This window comes from Lissotriton helveticus, chromosome 5_1, assembly GCF_964261635.1.
Source record: "Lissotriton helveticus chromosome 5_1, aLisHel1.1, whole genome shotgun sequence".
NCBI lineage: Eukaryota > Metazoa > Chordata > Amphibia > Caudata > Salamandridae > Lissotriton > Lissotriton helveticus.
Genome location: NC_136065.1, coordinates 1,324,739,618 through 1,324,760,796, shown reverse-complemented (window position 1 = coordinate 1,324,760,796; position 21,179 = coordinate 1,324,739,618). Strand labels below are relative to the sequence as shown.

Here is a 21,179-nt window from a genome sequence, read left to right as displayed (position 1 = left end):
ATTCCCGCTGTAAGGTTAGAGTGATTGTGCTGGAAAGCCAGATAATTAGGCACTGACACAGATACATACTGACACATAGGCTGTAACCAGGTGCCAGTCCCTTTGCATCTCAAAATAAATCTGCACCTGCTATTGCTCACTTGCGTACTTTTACAGCTCGATGACCCACATGCACATCTAAATATAGGACTCACCTACGAGAAGACAACAAATGGAGGTTACACAGTGCACTGTCATTATCTTTTTATTTTTTATCTACAAGACTCAATTTTGCTATTGTAAATCTGATGGGATATGCACCATTTTCAACAAAGAGAAATATGAAGTTTTCAAACTTTTCAGGCGTAATTTATTCTTTATAATACTTCATTGGTACTGCATTATACATCAAACGTGTATGTCACTTACCATCTATCGCTGCCTAATTAACAGTTATCCTTACACACTTTGACGAGGGTGGAGCAGAGTACAGCACAAATTTACATGTCAGCCACCATTTTGTTAGCTTGAGTGGGAGCAGTAGCAGTCGGTGGTGGGAGTAGCTGCCGGGCGGTGACGTGGGGAGGGGGAGGGGCAGGGTGGGGGGTAGTAATCTATGGATTATGGAGGATTAGAGGTAAGTAAACATATAAATAAATAAAACAAATTTTGTTGCGTGCACTGCATCGCATTTGGGGATGCAGTGCGCGCAACAACATTTGTTTTTATTTATTTATATGTTTACTTACCTCTAATCCTCTGTAATCCATAGATTACTACCCCCCACCCTGTCCCTCCCCCTCCCCACGTCACCGCCCGGCAGCTACTTCCACCACCGACCGCTACTGAGTGGGAGTAGCGTGTGAGGTAATGTTCTCTTGCTGACCCCTGTGTATTGACAAGAGCTTGCTTCTGTTGTTTAGATGAACAGTTCAAACCTTGCTTCTTTGTTTGATATAGGGGAAGCTTTCTACTTTGTGTAGTGGTGTTTTTTTTGGCTTTACCTATGAAGAATTTCGCCTAGTTTTGCACATCCAAGAACGCGGTTTCCAACCCCAAGTCTGAACTCTAAACAGAACTACTAGACTTCAGGAACCTTCTAAAGCAATTTTGGGAGAAGCCAATTAAATGGGTCATGAAATCTTCCCAAAATACATTATGTCAACCTTGATTTGGGAGGTGGTGGATTCACTATAAAATTCGAAAATTATGCTATTTTGATGATGAATCAAAATCCAAAGTATTCAAAGAGTGCAAGCCTTCCTCATAGAGAATTTGTGGAAAGGACCCAATCAATATAAAGCATCTTGGTGTGCCCATTTGTCTCACCTAGAGCCTTGAAATCTAACATCCTGCCATAAGTTCATCAATGTTTTATCTTCGTTTGATTAACATTGCTAAAAGGATGCACAGATCCTCCTCTTCATGGATCTAGTGAGTGTTCTTATAATATCTCTGAAGATTATGATGGTAGCTCTGTTGACTAGCTAACTAGCAATGCTTTTGGGCAGGGCACTGGTAGGTGCCTCCACTGAGGTGCCTGCTCTTCCTTCTGACATGCTCCACATGACAATATGTCCCTCATGATTAAGGTCATCAATCTAAGACACACAACTCTAGGATAATGCTTCAGTACTGAAACAATGTAGGTTAATCATCTCCGCTATGATCTATGGATCTCAAGGACACCTAATTTTCAATTCTAATCTGTACATAGCACTGTATTGTCTGCAGTCAGTACGGAGGCATTTAGATTAGCAGTTTGCCAAATATATATTCTATGATAAATAATACATATGTATTATACATTATATCTCACATATTATATATAAGTAAAGTTAAAAATCAACAAAACATTTTTATTTCAGTTTAAATAAAATATACAAAAATAATCGAGACATAGAGAGCTTACTGCTCTCGATGTCAGGCTGAGTGGCTCTCATTAAAATAATAGTATTGGGTCTGCTTCACTGCCTTTTTGCAATATCCTGATTCTTCTTAACCAGTGATGCTCCTTAAAGAACTCAGACCTGCACTTATATGCCTGTTTTGGGCAGGTAAATAACTCAGTGTAAGCTGAAAGACTCTGATTCTCCCTTATGCCTGGCAGGGGCTTGACGGTGCCTGATATTAATCTATATTATTTAGTGGCGCAAGCGCAACATGAAGAATTGGTAAGGCGATAGCACTGGGCTGCAGCCTCATGTACACAGATGGAGGAAGATATCTCAGATCCAATTCCACTGACCACCAGACTCGGGGTTAAGCATATCAGACTCACAGGCCATATGAACCTAGTAGGCTGCACTGTATGGAATACATTGGCAGAATATTATGGCTTGAAAAACATATATTCCCCCATTATTCCTATTAATTGCAACCCTTTAAACTAGGTCATCTTTGAACATAAACAATTGGACAATCGGACAATCTGACATATTTGGGATCCTGTTACTGGGCCACTTGTATTGTGATGGGAAGTTTATATCAACACAAGACCTCTACAATCCAGGTAAAATATGTAGCTTGGACCTATTCATAAATTTCAGGGTAATTCACACTTTCAAGTCAGGCATGGTTTGGTACCCTAGTGAACCTGAGCTATTAAACATTGTTACACAGATCATTCAAGCACAGGGGTTGGGCAGGTGGATTTCTCTGATATATCAAGATGTCAGCATGATGGGTAAGGCCAGTCCCGCTTCTTACTTCAGGGAGTGGGGTATTGATATAGGTGAAGAAATCACTGAGGCGAAACATCTCTTTTAATGTGCGCAAAGTAAGACTGTATCATTGAGCAGTAGACACCATTTGCTACATTTCCAAAGTCCTTATGCCAGTTCCATCACATACCAGCAGCTCTTAGAATAAAGTGGTGCAAGAAAGATGACAAGTGCCCTGTATGTGGGGGAGTAGGGCAGATTTCATACACTTTGCCTGGAAACGTTCAAGTATTATGAAATACTGGTCAGAAATGTTTGAGGTGGGGGGAGGAGCTACGCAAGCAACCAAGATGGCCGCATAAGCTCCCGGCTCCGCCGACCTCCGCCGGAGGCTCATGAATCCTGACTCCCATCCTGATTTCCCACCGAACTCCCGTGCAGCTGAAGTGCGCCTGATTCTAAAGGTGCAATCCCGGAATTTCTAGCTGCTCGGACGACGAAGATATGTTGTGCGCCATTCTTGGCCTAACTCAGAGTTGAAGCCGGGGCCTCGAGTTATAACCCGGCCGGGTTGGAGTTGAACAACATCGGCCGCGGGACGTGGGTGGTTCCGGTCTCCCGAAGTGGCATCTTTCTTTTCCGTTTTGGATGGTGACCTGGTGGCAGCTTTCTCTTGCAACTACGGCGGCTTTCTATATCGACTGCTTTGACCGGGGAACCGCTGCCCGGATGCCCCGTTGAGCTCCCGGGGTTGATGGGCTTGGTTCCTCGTTGGCGGCGACGGTACTGCGATCGTGCTTTGGTAGCGCCCACAGTTGTCATCAACATTGTTTCTGCCTGGTGCCCCGGAGAAGTCGACCTCCGGGGTTCCAATACCCGCCCGGTCGCTCACTGAGGGGCGATGGAGCGGGCCGAAACTACACCGTCGCTGCGCAATGTAATGGCCGCCATTGGGGAGCTCCGCAAACGAGTCACTGCCACCTTCCAAAGGATGGTCTTAACGGTTGATCACATCTGCCGGAGACCGGACTCCGACCCTTTGTTGGTCGTGAGCCGAGATGCCTTACCCGCGGAGCAAGCTTCGATTGCTACCGAGGACCCTGTGCGGACGTCGGACTTGGAAATTTCTTGCGACCCTAAGATGGCGGCGAGCGAGCCCGAAAGTACTGGCAGTGTGTTCTGCCCTCTGTCGATACCGCCCGAGATGGATGTGACTATTTCTGTACTTCAGTGTGTCTTCTCCACGGACTATCGGATTCATACCTCGCCTCTGTCAGAGAATGGTCAAAAACGCTTTGCTGATTTATCGTTGGTGGGCAGTGGACCTGGTTTGACTTTTGAACTTTGTCAGCGTCTATCCTGGTATCACTCCTTCTGTGGCGACTTTGAGCCGTTTCTGTCTTTGGATGTTCTTGTTGTGATGGCCGTTCGAATGGTCAGGGCTCGCATGCAGAATCGTAGCGGCCTGGTCGTACTTGATGGGGTCTGCGTAATGGATCATCAGGGCCAGGGCTGACTTTGCAATGTTTTCTTTTGGCTTTGCCGGGTTGTGTCTGTGGGAGCGAGGGCCAGATGGGATTCTGATTGTCTGGGTATTGTGTAACTGCTATGTTCGAAACGGGATGTGCTGCCTCTGTGGTGCCGCGGGCCGGGCGGGACGGTCCTTTCCCTGGTTGTGGCTCCCCTATTGAATTTTTATTGAACTGCTATAACTTGCTTAACGCTGCGGTAGGGGATGTCTGCTTCTGGTGGGGGGATGGGAATCTGGGAGCCCGTATCGTTTTGTACCATATCTCCTCCTCCAGCTTTTCCCTTCCTTGGGGTGTAGTTTAGTGGGCGACAGGCACGCTGCTAGTGGGGTTAGGTCGTAGCCATCGGCAGGGGTGTAGGGTGGGGGGTTGTGGGGGGGGGGTTTATTTTTCCTTTATTTTTTTCTATGACCTTTCTATTCCCTTTTCCTTTCTTCACAAGAAATGTGGCATACTCTCCTGATCTTTTGTCCATCATATCTGGGTGTCGCATGTCCAATTCGTATATCCTGTATTCCTGGTGGGCGGGTGCTTTTGCGATGTACTTGTGGTCCTTTGCATCTTATTGTTTTGCTTCAGCTTTAAGCTGGTATTGATCTTTTTTCGATGCCTATGATTGTGGTGTATTTCTTCAACTTATTTGCCTGTCCCCAGTTGGAATGTATTTCACCAAATGACACCTGATATGTATATTTTCTTTCTTGTGTTATAATCAATAAAAATATACATAAAAAAAAGAAATGTTTGAGGTACTAATTAAAATGGTCAACTTGCTGCTTGTCATATCTCCACTATTTTATCTCCTGGGATGGGTCAAAGAAGTTTCCAGTAAGAAAAGGCAATTTGTCACAATGTCAGTGCGACTACCAAGGAGGAGCAAGGCTCTTCAGTGAAACTCGAAGGGGCATATTTATGGGATTGGTGGCGCAGTGCAGCAAAATATGTTACCTTACTGCACTGTCCTGTGGCACAGGAAAAGGGCAGGAATGGATCATATTTATCCAAAATGGGGAATTCCTGTCCTTTCCCCCTTTGCTGGCGCTGTTTCAGCATGATTGGTCTTGTGCAAGATGGGGGCACCTTCCTGCACAAAAATAATCCATAGAGGTGTTTTCCTATTTCTCTGTGTGTGCTGCAGAAAAATATGATGAGAAATAAAGATATTTCTCCTCATTACGTCTGTCATCTGGAGGCGTAAGATTTTGACACATTTCTAGGTTTACAAGTGCTTGTGAATCTGGAAATGCTTCAAAAACTATGCGGGTTGCCTGGGAACACACAACGCAATGCCCATGGAACCCATCCCTTGCGCAGGGTAAGGCAATGCAGCGATTTGGCCTGCGTTGCATTACTCCATATTTCTGAAGCTATTCAAAGCCACACAAGGTGGCTTTGTGTGGCTTCATAAATATGACATGGGGCTTTGCATCATGCATGTACCACTTTGTGTGGTACAACCGTGATGCAAGACCCTAATAAATATGCCCTTAACTGTTTACTGACAATGATTGTCATGGCCTTAATATCCATTATCTCTCGAGCACAAGAACATATGGGACCCATTGAGGCAATACCTACTGGGGCTTGTCAGTCATGAGAATATTTGGAGTCAAATGTGGATGTGCTGTTAGGCATAGTAGATGTTAATTGCCTGTGGACTATTATTCTTGATGTTGGCAGGGCTTGGGTGGAATGCCATGGGGTTTCAAGCAAATGCCCCTTTATGTGTTTTATGTGAGCCATTGGCTGAAAACATCAATACTGTTGATGGGTCTACAGCTACTATAGCTTTACTGAATCCCCTTGGAGACGACCATGATGTCCTATATATGCCTGAATGGCATTTTCTACTTATTGTACTTGGCTGCTTCATTCATTTCTCTTATTTGTTAGTTATGCTATTCTTTTATTTTTCATGTTGTTTCATTGTTAACCTTATGAAAACCAATTGAAACATTTTTTTTTTTATTTGAAGCAGCTATGACCTGAAACTTTCCATTACCATATAGCTAATGGCTATGCTGACAGATCATTTGCAACCGAATACCTGCTCTTTCTCAAAGTTGTGTGGGTTGATTCCTAATTTATCACCAGTCAACACGTTATATTTGAGTTAATGGAGGGCAAGAAACTGCATTAGTTACTGAGTTCTACAATCGAAAATAATTTCTCTTGGTATGTCTTTCACAAACTATATCGCACTTGTGTATAAAGTACATGTGTACAAAGCTCTCTGAATCTGCCATACTTTAGAGTGGAGCTTTATAAAAGACCATTAATGCAATGCTTCCCAAACATTTGAGAACCACAACCCGATTTTTAGACTAGTAAACTTTTGCGACCCACCTGCTTTAATGGACATGAGGAGGCAGATTTTTTTAATGTAACTAAAGAATCGTGGGTTAGCACACTTTCATTTACAGAAAGCCCTTTTTCCATTTAAATGATCGCTACATTTGCACAGTTATTCAGTTTTACTGTTAAAACTATATTGCACCTTTTTAAAATGATGGACCTCCCCCGCTTCCTTTACGTCCTTCAAAACACCCCATTGTGGTTTCCTAAAACTTGGTTGCATGAACTAGATTGTATAGTCTCCAGGTTTTTGTGGGGGAAAGGTAGGTCCCGACTGGCGCTGAGTACTTGTAGGATCCCTTCGTTTGACGGGGGCCTAGTAATGACTCATCTTTATTAATATTACCTTGCTACGCGACTTCTCTCCTTACATGAATGGTTCAACGGGCGTTGGTCGGACCCGGCCTACAGGCTCGAGTTGGGAGAGCTGGGCCTTGCTAAGATTCAGTCTATGATGTATGGAGCCCCTATTTCCACTTGCCTTCCCGATGTGACACGCTCGGTGTTGCTGCCCTGGAGGGCTGCACTGTGGCACACCAAGTGGACGCACACGCTGACACAGTGTACTTCGTTGTGGAATGGGACCTGGCTCAAAGAAGTGAACAAACTGCCGGGTTTCAGGGCTTGGGACCTCATAGGTATTTCGCAGCTGGGAGATGTGTGGATTGGGGACCATTTGCGCTCTTTTGGAGACCTCCAAAACAGATTTTCACTACACCAGTCACAATTCTATAGGTACCTGCAGCTGCGACATGCCCTCCGTTCACACCTTATAACGGGTACACGGCTCCCCGACCACAGCCCACCTGAAGCTCAGATAATGTTTGGGGACCTGGGGAAGGGTGGCATCTCACGTATTTATCGTACACTGATTAATACTACTCCCAACTCCTTGGACCGACTGCGGGCTCAGTGGGAGGACTGGGTTGGCCCCCTAGAGGAAGAGGACTGGTGTGATGCCCTTATGGCCCCGAGAACAGTCACCGCATGCGCTAGGCTGCGCCTGGTCCAGCTCTACTACTTACACACAGCTTATCTCACCTCGGCGCGCCTCCTTCGGGCTGGGTTCGGTCTGACCCCAGCCTGTACTAGATGTGGTCATGACCCAGCGGACTTCCTTCGCATGGTGTGGGCCTGTCCCGACCTGGCGCGGTTCTGGAAGGACATAGAGGAAGAGCTTACTTAAATCTTGGGGTGGGAAGTCCCCCTTGACCCTAAGCACACAATCCAGGATATTACTGACGGGTTAGATGGGTCTAGGAACGAGAAAGTATTTCTAACTACAGCATTGGTGGTCACTAAGAGAGACATAGCGGCCTCATGGAAATGCCCGGAGCCCCCGAGTGTCGGAAGATGGCGGGCCTGGTGCGCCACGCAGGAGAAGGTTATGTATGAAGAACGTGGGTGACCCAGGAAATATTGCAGAGTGTGGGGAAATGGGTGGGGCAGGTGGGCTGATCGTTGAGGGGACTGCCTATTTGTCAAATAACTGTATTTTAACTGTATTTGTCTGATGGGTAGCGCTGAGTCTTATATGCAATCCACAACTTTCATGGGTTTATGATGCACTGTTGGTGTATTTCTTTGTAAAATCAATAAAAATGTGTTTATAAAAAAAAACTATATTGCACACAACTGATAACGTATGGAAATTGTGTTTCAGTGAAATGTATCATTTGTGCATCACCAGTAAAAGTGTTTTGGTTTGATTTGATGCTATTAAAATCTTTGTTTCCATCACATTTCAAAATTACAAAAAATGTGCTTCGTGTTTTATTTCCTAACCCTTGCATGTGTACAGTTCAATTATAGGTATATACATTTTGTTGTGTGTTACAAAACAATGACATCCTACCGCCTTTCTTTTCACTCTCCCTGTACCCCAGCAAGATTGTCACATATCTCACTTTGCTTTTTTTACTCTGACTGAAAAGTTGGTGGAGTTTGTAAACACCAATCCCCACGTAAAAAAAACTAAAATCACCAATTTTTCAGAAGACATGGCCTGACATTTGAACTTTGTCTTTGAAGCGCAGCAAATGTGACGTGATGTATACAGAATTGAAAGGCATTTTTATGTATTATTTGGACATTCGTGACTCCCAGAAATCAGCTTGCGGCCCACCCACAGTTTGGGAAACTGCATTAATGAATACACTGAATAATATGTCTGACTTTAGCAGGGCCAGTTGAAACAACAGGTAGACAAAAGCTTTATTTAGGTCATATTACACTATCAGTACTTCAGGTAAGCCCTTTTTGGATGTGCTTTAATGGCGAAAGGAAAATATATTAGGCGATAAGAAATGCAAGACTTTCGAGTATGCTGTGTGTTTAAAATATGAAGCTTAATGGGCATTAATAAAAGATATTGTTCTAAGCTATGGCAGAAACATTTTTCTTTGCAAGCATCTATGATGGTCTGTGATTTACCGTCATTGTGTTTTCTGTAGTTTAATGTTTTGGACAGTTATGAAAGGATCTAATAACAAAGCATGTCTATGCAGGTTGTTTCTCTCAAACAACATCCTGTCCATTTCAGCATTTATACCAAACATGCAACAATAGAGAAATTCTCACCTACCTATTTACTTTCACCTCTTTTGTAAATTAAACGGATTGTATGTATGTTTGGAAGTATTAAGGTTAAATAACTTCACTTACTGATTAAATATTACAATTTACTCTCTCCAAAAAAGTTAAGTAAAATTATGGAGGAAATATGGCTTGCTAGGAAGCGGAGAATATGCGTTTTTACGGACATTTAATGCGCTTCTACGCATCGTCAGGGGTAGTTAGCGCTCTATAAATGTAATTTCAATACAGTACAATACTGGCAGTTCGATGGCAGAATAAAATGTATCACAGGCAGTGGAAGAGCTGTATGAGCACCTTAAAGGCATCCTCCATGGCAGAGGGCGTCTTGGGGGGGAGCGAGCATCTGCCCTGCCTGTGTGTGCAACATTGTGGGGAGTGACTGTGTTTGAGTGCATCTCCTGCATTGTCCCCTTTCAGCAGCAGCCTGTGGGAAGCTGGGGAAAGCGAAACCCCACCCATCCCTGGACGTGTATCACCGAGCCAAGCAGAGAGGCTGGTTCCTAGGCAGCTCGGAGGCAGGCAGCGACAGCAGCAAGGGAGGAAAGAGGAAGGAGGCTGCAGCAGCGGGAGGAGGAGACGGCGGCTCGCCATCCCAGGGACACCGCTCTCTCTCGGCCGGGGGTCTGCAGTGGGACTCGGTGGACCCTCGAGATCAGGAGGACGGAAGCGCGGCCTGTCCGGCCTCAGGATGATCGCTTTGTTTAACAAGCTGCTGGACTGGTTCAAGGCCCTCTTCTGGAAGGAGGAGATGGAGCTGACACTGGTGGGCCTGCAGTACTCGGGCAAGACCACCTTCGTCAACGTGATCGCGGTAAGGGATGCGCCGGCGCCTCTTCCCCATTGTCCGCTCTGCCTGCACGAGGATGCTCGGCCTCGTATCTTTTACTGAATGGATGTGGCGCGCGCATGAAAACACAGGCGGCGGCGGCTGTGCTCAGAGGAGCAGCCATGGAGGTGAAGGCTGGGGGTGGGGTGTTGATGAGGTGGACGGGGGGGATCAGGAAACATTCATAGGCTATGCAAAGTGCGAATAATAGAGCTTATTATAGAAATGTAAACAGTGTTGGCATATTTTAGTGCAAGGCCTAGGGAGGAAGATGCAACGACCTGAGTACATGTCCGGGGATCATATGTTGGGGGAGGGGCTACAGAGCAGCAGCAGGGCGAGGTAGGGCATCAATGTGCGCGAGGGGGCGGAAGGGTGCAAAGAGATAGCGGGTGGGGGTTGGGGATGTGAGTCGGGGTGAACAACCGTCATTTTCACGGCGCTCGTGCCCCAGTCAGCGGCATCTAGACACATTGTGTGCCCGTTAGTATATATTTTATTTTTAACGGCGCAAAGGGTGCAGAGTCGCCCTCACAGAACGTTATCTTTCAGAGACACCCTCTTTCAGCAGTGACACTCCGAGTACAGATTGCGGAAGCGGATGCTCATGGCTGCTCGGATGCGCACGTGACGCGCAAGCTGTCAGAGGTTGCAAGGAATGCACGTGTTTCCCATAAATATGGGGAGTAGGATTCAGATGTTTGTGAATGAATGGCCTGTCTTGCTACGTGTCGAGGGTCGGCGGCAGGGACGCTATAGAGGTAAAAAAAAATAATGGAAATTAGTCGTATTCCTTTGGCACAGAGCTTAAAGCACATACAACCATTGTTCCTCCCCCGGAAGTCGTCAGCCCCCCTATTCTACGGTAGTTAAGTAACTCCAGCTAAATCAGTGAAAAATTGCATTTTATTTTATCATAAGTGTGTGTTTTATTTTATTTAATGCGATTTTATATAGCGCGAACATTACCCGAATGTGTCAGAGCACTTTACAAAAGATTTTGTTAATCAAAAGGGTCCACCTCACGTAGGGTGAGTGTATATCCAGATGTCAGTGGAATACACCTTGGTGTTAAAATACCCCTCACACACCAAAAGGGCCCTTGGTGTCATGCTTCATCATCATCATCATCGGCGACTACGCTGGAGCACCTTTAGATGGGGGTGCTATGTGTATGGAGTGAGTGTCAGTGGGGTCAGGAGTGATAAAGAGAGTGAAGTTAAAAAATATCTGGCCTAGTGGTAAGAAAAAATATTTAATAAACACTGGCTGGTATTATTAAAAATAGTGAAGCGGAGAGAACGAGCAGGTTAATGGGCTCTCTCTCCAGTGTGGGTCAACATGTTTCGAGGCATGAAGCCTCTTCGTCAGGACCTAGGGGAAGATCCCCCTGTCACTCACTAGTGTTACTCCACAAAAAGTAGTAAAAACGTGTATGTACAAAGAATGGGTGAAGAAAATAATCTATCAATGTGTGTAGCTATAAATTTATATAATTACACAATTCGTACTACTGTCACGGACGAAGGAGGAAGCACCACCGTGCTGGGGGCTGATTGGGACCCCATATTACCCTTCTGTCTTGAACCGGCTCATGAGGCATTGATTCCTCTTCCTGATAAGCATACTACATCATTAGTTTGACAGTAGTACGAATTGTGTAATTATGAAATTTATAGCTACACACATTGATAGATTATTTTCTTCACCCATTCTTTGTACATACACTTTTTTACTACTTTTTGTGGAGTAACACTAGTGAGTGACAGGGGGATCTTCCCCTAGGTCCTGACGAAGAGGCTTCATGCCTCGAAACACTGACACTCACTCCATACACATAGCACCCCCATCTAAAGGTGCTCCAGCGTAGTCGCTTGTCGCAGCACTGCCCCGTCCCGCAGCGGGACGGGAAGACCCCGATGATGAAGCATGACACCAAGGGCCCTTTTGGTGTGTGAGGGGTATTTTAACAAACAAGGTGTATTCCACTGACATCTGGATATACACTCACCCTACGTGAGGTGGACCCTTTTGATTAACAAAATCCTAGTAAAGAGGAGGACGTGCCCACCTTGGTGCCCATCGGCACCACCTCTTCACTCCCCCTTTTTGATTTTTTCCTACACTTTACAAAAGAACCAGTTGCGATACATAAGGATTTAGGATTAAATGAGTTACATAAAAGATACAAACAGAAAAAAATTGCAAATGTGCAAGTTGTAAAGTCACACAAGGAAGAGATACTAACAGAGAACATTGCAAATGTACAAGTTGTAAAGTCACTCAAGGAAGAGATACAAATGGATAAACTCTAAGAATCACATAAGAATGGTAGTGAGTAAAAGGTCTACTACATATACTAGTGGTTAGAGTTATCTCTATATACATATATATACAGATAGATTTTCTCAGGATTTTTGGTGAGGGAAGCAGCATGCTGGATACAGGTTGTGCTGGGCCGAACCAAGTAGGCAGAGTCCGTAAAAGTTAACAAGGGGGCGGGCGATGCTCTCCCCCTTCCGATCCCTGCTTTAGATAATAACCGCACCAACTGCTTCTGTGAGGGAGAGGCTTCAAGTGCTCAGATCCAGCACGGGCGTGCAGCCGTCTTTTCAAAGCCAGGCATGTTCCATAGATAATTTAGCAACTTGGCACATGTAGGGGTGCGATGCCCATCCCCCCAGGGGTAGCGGTCGTCACGGGGGCGTGGCAGCCTACCTCTACACAGTGGACAGAGTGCTCCGGTGTTGGGATGCAACTCTCCTCTCTCCCAGAGTCAGCCTCTAAGTCCGACGGGCGCCATTTTGGAACCAGGCATCCCAGAGGGACTAGTGTTACTGGGATTCAGGTTGGGGGCACAGCACAGAGCCTTTCGCCCGCTGACCCCAGGTGGGAGGTGGCGGGTCGCTCCTCACTGCTGCCCCCTAGGTCAGCGCGGGCCTGGATTCTTGGCTGCATTACCGTTGCATCGGCGGGAGAAGGGGGCAGTCCCCGGTCCGGTCCTGCGCATGCCCGCGGGCATTACAGCGTGCTCCGCAGGTGCCGACAGTAGGTTCGCTGACTCACCGCTCCTCCAATGTGAGTCCTCCGCCCCGTAGGTTGTGCTGCAGGAGCCTCGCAAAAGACGCGGGCTCCGCCGATCGGGAGCTGGCTCCGGCGGTGGACGGCTGCCATCTGTGTCTGGGGCCGGTGTCAGATGGAGGTGGTTTTCCTGAGAGCCCGCATCCAAACAGGGCTCAGCCTCCAACACCAGATTCTCTCCATATTCACGCCTTGGGGCGCCGGTTTTTGGCGATATGCGGCGCGATTTGGCGGCTGGGTTTCGTGCCTGTGTGCGGAGCCCCAGCAGATCATGTCCCTAAATGGCTCACTTCTCACCCTCCGCCTGGACCAAATTCTTACTCATTATTCCTGCACAACTGCCCCTCTTTCTGGTGTGTACTTATCTACCACTCTGCCCACTTCCTAAGATATGAGCTGACTCTCTGGCCTCCCTCTTGACTTTGTTTGTTTCCTGTCTTGCCTCGTATAGCTCCCCTCTTCTCTTCTTTAAGTACCCTCCCCTTGATTGTGCCAAACTCTGCCTTATGTCTGTGGTTGTATATGTGTGGTCTCTCTCGTGTTAGTGTTTTCCAAGCATCTTCTCTCTAGAATACTTGTTCACACTCTCTCTTTGTGTGGTACTTGTGTGTCCACCCTTAAGTCCTCCTCTCTCGTTCTCGCCTCCTAAATCTTTGAGGTAGTATACGCCTACCTCAATACTCTTTACGTATGGTATACACACATCTCTATCCTTTCTCTGAGTAAATTGCCACCTCTGCTGTAACCCTGGGTTTGATGTACATCTCTTCCCCAATCCTCTATCATTTTTGTGCATGTATCCACTTTATGTCGTATGTCACCTCTCTGTGGTACTTGCCCACCTCTCTGTCCGTGGGATAAGCTCACCTCTGTCCTCTTTTCTGTGGTATATTTCCACTTCCTTTTCTAGTGTCTCTTTTCTCCCTCTAATGAAAGCCTTCCCTGTCCTTCCAGAGGGCATACGCCTGCCTTCCTCTACTATCTGTACATAAGGCCACTATGCTCACCATCTGGCTGTAAGTGTTATTTTTACAATAGGCTGGATAGTTTTAGGAACACAAAATGAAGCAGGATGGGTTAATAGAGCACAGCCCCAAGAGGCACCTGGTTCCCCTGTGGTTATGGGTGTGGTTCTCTGTATTAGAGATGGGCGAGCCAACAAATTAAAAGGAAGAGCCGAGCCGGAGCCGAGCTGAGGGTCTGGCTTGTCTGTAAGAGCTTGTGCATGAGTCGAGGCCTGCAAATGTTTGCCATGTAAATCTTTCCACAAACATCATGTAAAAATAAGATAAGGTTTTTTAAAAATTCAAAAAATTGTCTTTCTTCAACATGTGGAAGCGTTTCACCTTAGTACATCTGATTATGTCACTGCATTGAGAGGCGTTTATTAATAGTTATAGTTTTTAAATGTTCCTGCCCCTACCCCCACCTTTAAAACAATATCATTGGTGAACTAAGGGGCATTTCCCTTGTCATTTGTACTCTTTAATATGTGGCCAACCTTATTAGATGAAGCAACATTGTAATCAGGGCCACTGGAATCATGCTGTAGGGGAGGACTAAATTATGTGACAGGGTTGACTAATTTAGTGTCTAGAAAAGGCAAATTATAGGGCGTAATGCAGTGCATTTTGTAATAGCATTACTTCATTACATTGTCATTTTTTTCCGATCGCAGCGTCTTGTTTGCTAAAGACATCTCAGAGGCAGTCAGAATGTTGACCTAGAAATGCATTCTGCCCTTTGCTTGCCATTGGTTTTGTGGTTTGTAACTCATGTTTTCTTGCTTTCCATTTGCTGGCTTTATTTGTTTTGGGCTGTCCATCTCGAGTTTATACCATCCCTACCTTGTCCAAACCTTATTTACAGTATCCTTCTGCGTGCTCCCTTTCTGTAAACAGGCCCATAAATCTTGTTCTTAAATCATCACATTTGCTGTGTATTCAAAGATTGAGGTCAAATGTCAGGTGCTGTCTTTCAAGGCTGAGTGGTTACTTTTCTTTTCCTGACTTCAAAGTGAGATGATTTATATGATAATCTTGCTGGATACTGGGGGTAGGAAAGATTGTTTTTTCTAGCAGATGGCAACTTTTAAGTGAACAGTGTAAGTAATTCAGAGTATATCAGAATTAGGAAGCCCGTTGTTTGTTATTTCTGAAATGTTGTGGAAACAAATACTTTAATATGATCAAAACAAATCATTACACTAAGTGACGCAATTTCCACACATTTTCATATGTGCACTGTATAGCTTTTATTTTTAAAACTACATTTCTGTGCAAATGTAATGATCATTTAAATAAAATATGTGTTGCCTGTAATGGCAGTGTGCTACCACACCCTGAATACTCCACACTACGCCACTCCACCCTACTCTGCACCACTCCACCTTACACCACTCCACTCCACTGCACTCCACTCCAGTCTACTCTCTGCACTCTATGCCTTTCTACTCTACCCTGTTCTACTCTATGCCAATGCACTCTTTGCCACTTTTCACCACTGCACTCTTCACCAGTGGACTCTACAGCACTCCAGTCTGGGCCACACCAATCTACTCTGCACAACTGCACTCTAGGCCCCTCTTCAACTCTGCACTCTACACCACTGCACTCTGTGTCAATACACTCTACGCCAATGCACTTTACTCTGGAACACTCAATCCAATTGCCCCTGCACTTTACACCAATCCACTGTAAGCCACTATAACCTACTCTGCACCACTGCTCTCTATGCCACTGCACGCTACACCACTGCACGCTACACCACTTTAATATACATAATTACACTCTATGCCACTCTTACCAACTGCACTGTACCATGCACCACTCCACTCTACACCACTTCACTCTCCTCTGAAACAATCTACTCTATGCCACTCCACTCTAGGCCACTGCACTTTACGCCACTCTACTTTTACCCACTGCACTCTATCCCAAGGCACTCTACACAACTGCACTCTATGCTACTGTACTCTACTCCTTTGCGCTATACTCAGCATCACTGTACTCTATGGCACTGCTCTCTAAGCTACTCTAGTCCACACTAAACCACTGCACTCTACTCTGCACACTCCGCCACTCTACTGTGCACTACTCCACTCTGCACCACTTTATGCTACTCTACTCTGCACCACTCTACTCCTTCACTCTATGCCACTCGACTCTACTCTAAGCACTGCATTCTATGCCACTAGATTCTACTCTGCGCCACAGCCCTATGTATCACTCAACTCATTGCCACTGCACTCTGCACCACTCTACGCCATGCTACTCTATATAACTGCACTCTACGCCACTGTACTCTACATCACTACACTATACTCTACTTTGTGCCACTGCACTTTGCGCACTCCAGTCTGCACCACTGCACCCTACTATGCACCCATTAAATCTGCCACTACATCATATGATGCCCCATTCTATGCAGCTGAATTCAATGCCACTGCACTCAATGCCACCGCACTCTACACCACTATACTCTACAACACTCTATGCCAAAACACTCTACTCTATGCCACTGCAGTGTATGTCACTCTACGCGACTCCATACTCTGCCACTCCAATACTCAACATTCTCTGCCACTCTACTCTACAACACTGTACTCCACTCTCTGCCATTCCACTCTACAACACTCCACTCTCCTCTCAATCAATCAGGGTTTGTAAAGCGCGCTACTCACCCATGAGGGTCTCAAGGTGCTGGGAGGGGGGATGGCTGCCGGTCCGTCTGCGCTTAGGTGTTCAGTTGAAGAGCCAGGCCTTGATCAGCATTGGCAGACAGAAGCCTCATTAAAGACAATCTCGCAATGGGCTACAGGGTCCAAGAGTACCTCGAGCTGAGCCTGGCATCAGGTTCTACCTTGCCCGAGCTTCTAATGGCTCACCCACGTTAGTGCAATTGAGTGAACGTGTATCTATCTGTTTATGAGCCTTTGTGTGCATTTGAGTGTGTGAAATTGTGTGTCTGTGCATTCTTGTACATGCCTCTTTGTTAGTCAACCTAGATATTAATGTTTTCAAACACGCTTCCTTCAAGATGAATCGGTGTGCACAACCAGTAGCGTCTTAACGCATGGGCACGCTGGGCTGTTGCCCGGGGGCTCCACGAGCATAGGGGCCCCATGCAGACCAGAATTTAACACACATTTTCTCTTAAACGTATTTATTCCTGTGAGTGGTTGTGTAGGCAGGGCCCAATGCACTGCTATAATGCTGTTAAGGCGGCCCTGTGCACACCGCATGTTTTAAATGAAACAAAGAAAAATAAAATCAATAATAGACAGAGGAAGACTGGCCTAGAGGTGGGTGGGGCAGATCCAGTTACATGATATGCTACATCTCTGGTCCAGTCCTACCGACCTTACAGTGGCTGACCAGCTCCAAACGCATTCATGCTGTTCTACCTTTATTGTCAGCCCTGCATTAAAGTTAGAAAAAAAATAAATGCACAATTATGTGATCAGTTGTTTCTAAGGTAAAACCAGTACTTATGAGTGTTTCTGTGTGCATAAAGGCAATTTGGTGGCGGCTTGCGCAGCACAGAGTACGAAGTTGTTTAGTGAGTATTTGATGGCACGTGGTGCAGATGTACAGTTTATGACGGATTTCAGCCTGGTTGAGGTTATGCCAGCAAATCAAGTGAGCAACATGAAACGTTTAATTACAGTCCTTTGATTCGGATTTTTTATTCTGTAAACCTACACTCTATAGCTATTTTGTGTCTCTGTTCTAGCTCCAGGCGCGCGAGAGACCGTGGCTAATGTGGAAGAGGCTGGTCCATTGTACTGTAAGATTTATTGCAAGACGGGTTGCTATGGACTTGAGGGGAAGTTAAGCTCTCGCTGTTCCTCCTTCCTATAGAGGGATTTTACGTGAGCCACATTTTATGGCATTTCTTTTGCTGAAATGCAAATCCACCGGTCAGCTGACCGCTCAGCAGTGCATTATGCCCTGTAATAGGCTCCTGCTCCAGGGATGCAGGACAGCATCTCATCGGCCGCTGTGTCCAGCCCTTACGTCATGCATCTGAAACCTTGACAGGCTGTGTCTGAAGCCCCAACAGTCATTTGTGGAGCCCGGGATCGGCCATTACTGGACCAGGTTCAAACCTTCTTCTACCTCTTACCGTCCTTTGGCTGACCATCATTGAACCCATGACCAGCTCTCATGAAATGCAAGATCTCCCCTCTACGAACCACAAAACAGCCCTCGTCAAGTCTGGATTGGTCCTTTTTGAGCCCCTGATCGCCTCTCACGGAACCCATGATAGTCCTCCTTCGAACTCCTGATCGGCTCTCACTAAACACACAGAATCCTTGATGAACCATCTCTTTGTCTGTGGATATATATTTCTAACCCCTTAAACATCTGTATCACCCTGCACATCCTTCACCAATGCCTGGAACTGCTCCTTTGACAACAGGACATGCACTTAACGACATCATGAAAAGCCGTCTAAATACTCTGATCTACCTTCTCTAAAGTCCTGATGACGACCTCTTCGAATGCCCAGAGGAGCACGCCCTGAAACCCCAACTCCTTCTTTAAGCTCTCACATTCCCTTTACTGAGCAGCCAGTAAACTTCTGAGCATCACTCTCTGAAGTCTTGATCTCACCACTCTGAATATATGCTTGACTCTAAATGTTGTTAACTTTTAGTGTATATCATTTAAACACTGAATTTATAGTGGTTTTATTTACGACCATATTAGTGGGAATATATATTCTGGAGTCATGTCTTCGCCTAATATTCTTTTTTTTCCCTTGGATATGACGCTAATGTGGTTCACGTGGTTGCGGGTTAAGCAATGGAACTGCGACCTGCTGCCACCCTAAGCAGCATGGTTTTACTGTTTGGTTTTACAGAACAGCTGTTTGCCAGATTTTTGTCACCACCAGTCTTAAAAATGTATGTAAAATGGAGTTCAGGGGAGCAAATATTTCTTGCCTCCTGTTATTGGCTATTTGGTTTATCGTTCCACCTCCTATGGCAATGAATGAGTGACTATTTTACATTTGAAAAGTACAATAATTCATCACACATTTTTGTCAAATTCCATCCTACATCTCTTGCATGCTTTCTAAAGAGAGTATGTCAAACAATTATTGACAAAATATCGCCTGGCTTCATATCTTGTCCCAAATATCATTTCCAAAAACATCTTGTTGGGGTCAAACTTTATTATTAATTATTATTGCAATGGGATGATGGTTTTGGTATCTGATTTCCAGGACACGATATTTTTGTCAGAGGATATTAGGTCTACCATATTCTTGTACCATAGCAAAGAGAAAGTGATCCATTTTTTAAATACATTTTAACTACAGAGGGCATTTTTTAAATGCATTTCTCCAGTGCGAGCTGTGCCTGATAAAAATTATCATAGCTGCCTATAGTCTTTTCTTTTTGGGGCCTACCCAGGAGGGCGCGGGGGGGGGGGGGGAAACAACGACCACAGACAAGTGATAAAGTGTGACAAAGGCCGCTTTATTGGAAGCAGGTGCATCCTAAATAAACAAACCTGGCCTGTGCCGAACAAAACTACCCCTCACTAAATAAGAACTACCTGACCAAAATCCCCACCCCCTCCCCTAAATGATTGTCCCCATTTCACATAAAACAACACCCACAACATAACCACAGCATACCACCTGACCCAGACCTTCCTTGAACTCAGTGATCCCCCCTTTTTCATAACAAGCCCAGGCCTCCTACCCTTTCCCCCCTTTTAACTCTAGGAAAAGCCCCATCATCCTGAATTGCACCGCAGCACCTGTTCCAGCGACACGATAGCCATCAACATCTGCCAACTTTGATGCACCATACCCCCAAGAAAACTCCTTCTAAGGAAAGGCGATCCCTGCCCCCAGTAATCACCCTGTGCATAATGCAAAGAAAGACCGGCCATACGGGGGAAAAACGGAAGCCCCTGGGGACAAAAACCCCCCGACCCCCGCGAGATGTAGGGAGGGCGGGAGGGAAACAACTCGCGACCAGGGAGCCCTTTCCGACTGCTGGGTCACTACCACTAAAATGGTGGCTAGTGACTCAACATGGACGTACTTAAGCCCAGAAGCCCAACCAGCCCAAAGCAAGCCCAGTGACAGCCCAAACCGCCCAAGGCAGCCCAACCAGCCCAAAAGTCCCAGGATCCCACGTGGTCTCCTAGCTTCTCTCCCCCCCTCTCCCTCCTGGCCCCAAAGCCCCCCGGGGGTGGCAGGCCTCCCGATGGTCAGCCGCCCCCCCCAAAACCCCATTGAGGCCTACCCAGGAGGGCGGGGGGGGGGAAACAACGACCACAGACAAGTGATAAAGTGTGACAAAGGCCGCTTTATTGGAAGCAGGTGAATTCTAAATAAACAAACCTGGCCTGTGCCGAACAAAACTACCCCTCACTAAATAAGAACTACCTGACCAAAATTCCCACCCCCTACCCTAAATGATTGTCCCCATTTCACATAAAACAACACCCACAACATAACCACAGCATACCACCTGACCCATGCCTCGTTACCAAATTGGACCTTCCTTGAACTCAGTGATCCCCCCCCCTTTTTCATAACAAGCCCAGGCCTCCTACCCTTTCCCCCCTTTTAACTCTAGGAAAAGCGCCACTCGAAAGCCGCTTAATGGCTTTCGACCCCCCGATAGGAAAACCCCTCCTTTGGATACCTACGCACCCCTAAAGCCAAATCCAGTGCCTCCTTCATCTGAATTATATACAGTTCCATCCCATAACGGGATAAGTGAACCCCGTCCTCTCTAAAAAAATACACCGCCCCGTACCTCAGCTCCGGGTGCTCCATACGCCCAATCCCTTCCTTCGTGCAAAAGTCCTTCATGTCTCTGTTGATTTTTCTCCTTGCCCTATCTATAGCCCCTGGGCGCTCCGCCCCCCTCCAGACCCTCCTTGGGATGAATTCTGACCATATGACGTGGCACCCCACCCACTTCTTCTTAATCTCCAGGAGGTCCCTTTTCATTTGCTTCACTAAGGCCAGACCCTTGCTCACCACCAAGTCGTTTTCCCCCACGTGTACCACCATCACATCCGGAAACACCCCTCCTCGCACCACAGTGTTCAAAACTGCCATCAATTTGTGCCAGCGCATCCCTCCTTTGTCCCGCCAATGACATCTAAACAT

The 21,179-nt window shown here is 46.1% G+C and overlaps 1 protein-coding gene across 1 annotated transcript in view; it reads left to right on the top strand.

The window, feature by feature from the left end:
• The first annotated feature begins 9,603 nt into the window (after positions 1-9,603).
• Positions 9,604-21,179, top strand: part of ARL8A (ARF like GTPase 8A) — a 222,894-nt gene continuing 211,318 nt past the window's right edge. The window contains exon 1 of the mRNA XM_078644165.1: positions 9,604-9,935. Coding sequence (XP_078500291.1) covers positions 9,813-9,935 — 123 coding nt within the window. The 5' untranslated portion in view covers positions 9,604-9,812. The remainder of the gene's footprint in view (positions 9,936-21,179) is intronic.